Below are 5075 nucleotides of genomic sequence, written 5' to 3' on the forward strand. Positions count from 1 at the left end.
GTGGTGTATTTGGTCTATCTAAATATTTCTCTATCCTTAGAAATTGTTTGAAAGTATACGATGGAAGGATAGCAATGATTATTGATGAAATCAAATGAGATAGATTGGAGCAAAAATAGAATATTTCATTTTAAAAATTTTATTAAAACAAATAAATAAATTTATTTAATTATTTTTAAAAAATAATTAAAAAATTAATAAGTTTGAATTAAATAAAATTATATTTTTAAGTTTTGCTAGACTGAAAAGTGAGAGGGATTGAGAATGATAAAAGTAATTTTATAATAACATTATTCATATTATACTATTTTATTTTAATCTCTTTAAATTGTGAGGTCAAAAAAATAGATTTAAAATGGCAAATATGGTCTGAAAAGTCACCCAAATCATTTCCTTTTCTTTTAAAAAATTTTCCCAATTTTCTATCCATCTCATTTCATTCCATCTTAAAAAAACTTTCCAAACATTGCCTTGCGTCCTTAGGAGAAATGCTAACTTGACAGCGCAGAATCACTTAAAATTAGCCGCGATCCTCTCTCACTAAACGCAAAAATCTCGTCTACATTCATGAGAGTTTCTAATTCCTTTGATATTTTGAGAATAGCCAATCGTCCGTTGCCAGGTGGACAATCCACCTGACAGGCGTTAGGCTTGCGATAACTCTCGTCACAGCCGCAGGATAATATTTAGTAACGCACAGTGTTAGCGTTTGAGATCATTCTAGGGTGTCTCCTCTGCCTCTTCCACTCGATCGTCACTCTCGCTGGTCAGTCTCCCTCTCTCTGCGTGTATATTGTTGTAGGGAACTCACATTCACTGATAGTGTTAGCTTGAGATTCTTTATCATGATTTGTTTGCGAGCTCAGATGAGCAATTTTGATTTTTCAGTACGAGTTCGTTTTCGTTTGGTGTGGTGTGAAGTCTGATTTTGTTTTTATACTCTGTCATCGGTGATTATTGGTGGGCTATTTGAGGTTCTGTTCGTACATTTTTTAACCTGGCTGCTGTGATTTTCATTTTATACTTGGTGTTCGTCGTAATAAAAGCTTTAGACTCGACACTTTACTATTTTGCGTCAAGATATAATATTATTACTTAATTTCACCCTGAATTAATTATGTTTGAGATAAAATGGAGATGAAACTTAGAACAATATCCACGAAGAGCATCTTCCCTGTCTCTTTTTTGTCATGCCAAACTATTTATTCAAGCTTAAAACATAAGATGTCAAGGCCCTAAACCATCTTTAAAATCTTCGCTGATATAACTTCATTCTAAAAAGAGTTTTTGCAGTTTGTTTACTGGATCAGTCTCTTTCTGTTCATCAATTCTGTTATTTTTTCATCAAGTTGAATGCCTTCACTGGCTTGTGTTACAGCTCTAACAATATGGCTGAGACTACACCAGTTGCTCCTAGTCCTGAACTGTTGGAATGGCCAAAGAAAGACAAGCGCCGCCTCCTTCATGCTGTCTACCGTGTTGGTGATCTTGATCGCACCATCGAGTAGGATTGTGCGACATTACATTGATTTTTGTCATTATAATATGTGCCTTTAGATGCTCAACTTTTCTCCACTTCTTTTAGGTTTTATACTGAATGTTTTGGAATGAAGCTTTTGAGGAAAAGAGATGTTCCTGAGGAAAAATACTCCAATGCTTTTCTTGGATTTGGCCCCGAAGAAAACCATTTTGTAGTGGAATTAACATATAGTACGTTGCTCAGCCTTTTGCACATTGTGTTGGGTTTTATCCATGCAGTGAGTGGTTCATGGCTATATTTCCTTAAGTTCATTAGGTGTTTGTTATCATATGGTGAGGAACCATTTTTGAAATGGCAGCTGCGTCACTTTGAGTTGAAGAGAATATTCACCTGAGAACTTCAAAGGAAACAGTTAAATTATTGCCCTTGAGTTTGTCCCTTACATATAATTTGTTTGTTTTGTTTTAATTTACTTGGGAATAGCTTATTGCATGAACTGTATTTCATTGAATTGCACATGAAATAATTTCTTTGGCACAACAATGAATTTTATATTCTTTTAATTTTAAATCTGTTATTATATTTTTTGTCAGATTATGGGGTGACCTCATATGATATTGGAACTGGCTTTGGACATTTCGCAATTGCAACCCCAGATGTAAGCCTGATACTACCTTCAGAAATGCTCAAGTATCAATTTGCCTGTGTTGAAAATTAATTGAATATGTTGTTTTCTAGGTTTACAAAATGGTTGAAGACATACGGGCCAAGGGTGGAAACATCACTAGGGAGCCTGGTCCAGTTAAGGGTGGGACCACCGTCATTGCATTTGTGAAGGACCCTGATGGTTACATATTTGAGATCATCCAAAGAGAATCAACCCCTGAGCCACTGTGTCAAGTGATGCTTCGTGTTGGTGATTTAGAGCGCTCAATTAAGTTTTATGAAAAGGTAGCACTCCATGTTCAATTTATTTCCCCATTTTAATTTTAACTGAAGCTGCTTTAGTGGTACTGCTTGCAGTGCAAGTTTTCAAGCATTTAGTGTCTTCAAACTTGAATTTGATGAATTTTTATAAATTGACTTTCATAGTTTTTGCCTCTGCATGTACAAGCCTTTTTGATTCTTGAAGATGTTACTTTGTAAAACCTCACTAGGTTAAACACCAAGAGAGAACGTTCACCTGCTGACATGTTTAGTAAAATAGCAATGTAGTTGTGGGCCTCTAGGCTAAAGCAGTAATTTGAAGGGTCCGTTCTGTTTCTGTTATCATTTGATTTCACATCTATAGTTAAATCTTTCTCATTAGGCTAATCTTTTAGCCATGGGTTTCAAAGCTAGATGATCAACTAACTACATTTTATGTGGTTTATTATTTGTTCAATGAAATACACAAGAGATAAGACATTGACCTTATATTTCATGTCAATTTGAGAACCTGGATTAGGAACTGCCAGCTTTTGCTTGTCATGCACACTTTAGGGCATCGATGCTGCACTTGTATTATGATCCGCATCAAATAATATATTTTTGTAATCTGATGCCATGCTCTAATGGTGTACTATCTCTGTAGGCTTTGGGTATGAAGGTGGTAAAGAAGGTCGATAGGCCTGAATACAAGGTAAATTTTCATAAGCTCACCTTGAAAGCAGCGTGCATACTTTAACCACGAACTGCTCCATTTTTCTGAATTATGTTGCTTCCATTTGCAGTACACAATAGCCATGCTTGGGTATGCAGAGGAGCATGAGACAACTGTCTTGGAGTTGACATATAACTATGGTGTCTCTGAATACACTAAGGGAAATGCATATGCGCAGGTTAGTTGATGATACATCATAGGTTTAATATCACCTTTTTCGTGCCAAATTGGTTTATCTGTTCATCTATGCCCACCTTCTGATTAAAATTGTGGTATCTTTCAGGTTGCTATTGGCACTGACGATGTATACAAGAGCGCTGAGGTAGTCAACCATGTCATACAAGAGTTAGGAGGGAAGATTACTCGGCAACCAGGGCCAATTCCTGGCCTTAACACGAAAATCACTTCTTTCTTGGATCCAGATGGTTGGAAAACTGTGAGTTCTAAAACTTTTTCATAGAGTATGGCCTTAACAGAAGATTAATTTGCTGAATGACCGGTGAATTATGATGTTATTTACATGCATATCTATTTGCAGTAAGGGTTGCCAGTGCTGTGATTTGATGGCATTTTTTTTTTCTCTGATTTCACCAAATCCATCTTTGAAAGCTGTTAGAAGGTCAATGATTATCCTCATAATGTAGTACGAAGTTGTTGATTACATCTTAATGACCCAAAGAAATAGAACTCCCTTAATTGTAGAATTCAACATTTATCATGCATGTAGTCCGCGTCATAAAAACTCTCTCCGTAATTAAAACTCGGCATCTCTCATCTTCTCATTCTCTGCTTTAAATAAGTCTTTCTTAAAGTGGATGGATTAATAGGTCCTTTTTTTTGGGTGTAATTAAAGCTCAGTATCTTTTGCTTTCTTATTATGTAGTTGAATGTATATAGTCCACGTCATAAATTGTAGAATTCATATAGTCCAAAGAAATATCGCTTAACTATAGAATTCAACATTTATTATGCATATAGTCCACGTCATAAAAACTCGTTTTTTCATCTTCTCATTCTCTGCTATCTTAAAGTGGATGTATAAATAGGTCTTGTTATATGATTGAATGCCTCATGGCTAATTACGAGCTCCCAACACTTTGTTCTGACCTCATCTTTGATGTTTAATTATTTTTGTTGGGCTTAAGATTTAGCATTTTGGCTTTGTCCTTTCCTTCACAATGACATTGCATCACATGCCAGGCATATTTTAAAATCCCCCTTTTCTGGTCTTCATTTATGAATGATTCCATAATTGCTGCCAAACTGTGAATTTTAAATTGTAATAAATTTGAGCAAGAGCTGTCTTGTGTTAATCTGCTGCCATTGTCATATGAATTTGTAGGTGCTTGTTGACAATGAAGATTTCCTGAAGGAATTGAAGTGAAGAGTGACGGCTTTGCTAGTGCTTTTGTAATAAAGTTGTCTATCATCGGTGGTCATTAAACGTCTGTGTCTGCTTCTCTAGTATTTGCTTGTGGCGATGTGGTTGTGCAGTTGTCTCGAAACGTGCTTGATGGTGTCATCTATTACCTAAATATGATAAATCTATCTATAGAAATCTCTCTTTGGTTGTTTCAGAATGCACTTGTATCTTGATCAATGTATGTTTATCCATAATCAGTCTTCAAATCCATCCACGCTGAGGACCCGTTGAATTGGAGAGTCTTGTTGGCTAATGAAGATTGCGTAGTTGATAAGGATAAAGATTCACGTACCCCTTGTTTGGATGGGGGTGAAAAATGACTAAATGAGGACGGTAAATTGGAGGAGAAAACTGCTAAGAATAGTTTTTTAAAAAAGTACTATTTAAAGAAATTTTTCCTCGTGCCTTTTCCTTTATCCTATTTTCTTCACTCTTTTCTTTCTATCCAAGTCAAGCTTTTGTGAATTGAACAACACATGCCATCTTTGGTCAGTTTTCTTAGGACTTAAACCAAAAAATTTAGAAAAGGA

General features: G+C 35.5%; 1 protein-coding gene across 1 annotated transcript; it reads left to right on the plus strand.

The window, feature by feature from the left end:
* The first annotated feature begins 616 nt into the window (after positions 1–616).
* On the plus strand, positions 617–4702 carry LOC129298407 (lactoylglutathione lyase GLX1-like). The gene is made up of 9 exons (XM_054936815.1): positions 617–766; positions 1379–1504; positions 1586–1710; positions 2074–2138; positions 2219–2431; positions 3054–3101; positions 3193–3300; positions 3406–3558; positions 4465–4702. Exons 2-9 carry the CDS (start codon positions 1389–1391, stop codon positions 4504–4506), a joined length of 870 nt encoding a protein of 289 aa, XP_054792790.1. The 5' UTR covers positions 617–766; positions 1379–1388; the 3' UTR covers positions 4507–4702.
* The last annotated feature ends 373 nt before the right edge of the window (positions 4703–5075 follow it).

This window comes from Prosopis cineraria, unplaced genomic scaffold (assembly GCF_029017545.1).
Source record: "Prosopis cineraria cultivar Desert tree isolate PC_DT_omini unplaced genomic scaffold, ASM2901754v1 PC800, whole genome shotgun sequence".
In the NCBI taxonomy this organism is placed as follows: Eukaryota; Viridiplantae; Streptophyta; class Magnoliopsida; order Fabales; family Fabaceae; genus Prosopis; species Prosopis cineraria.

Excerpts from the sequence above, each read along its gene's own strand:
- LOC129298407 (XM_054936815.1), top strand. The coding sequence starts at position 1,389 with ATGGCTGAGACTACACCAGTTGCTCCTAGTCCTGAACTGTTGGAATGG. Across the intron at positions 1,505-1,585 it reads GATCTTGATCGCACCATCGA|GTTTTATACTGAATGTTTTG; the intron begins GTAGGATTGTGC and ends CACTTCTTTTAG. Across the intron at positions 2,139-2,218 it reads TCGCAATTGCAACCCCAGAT|GTTTACAAAATGGTTGAAGA; the intron begins GTAAGCCTGATA and ends GTTGTTTTCTAG.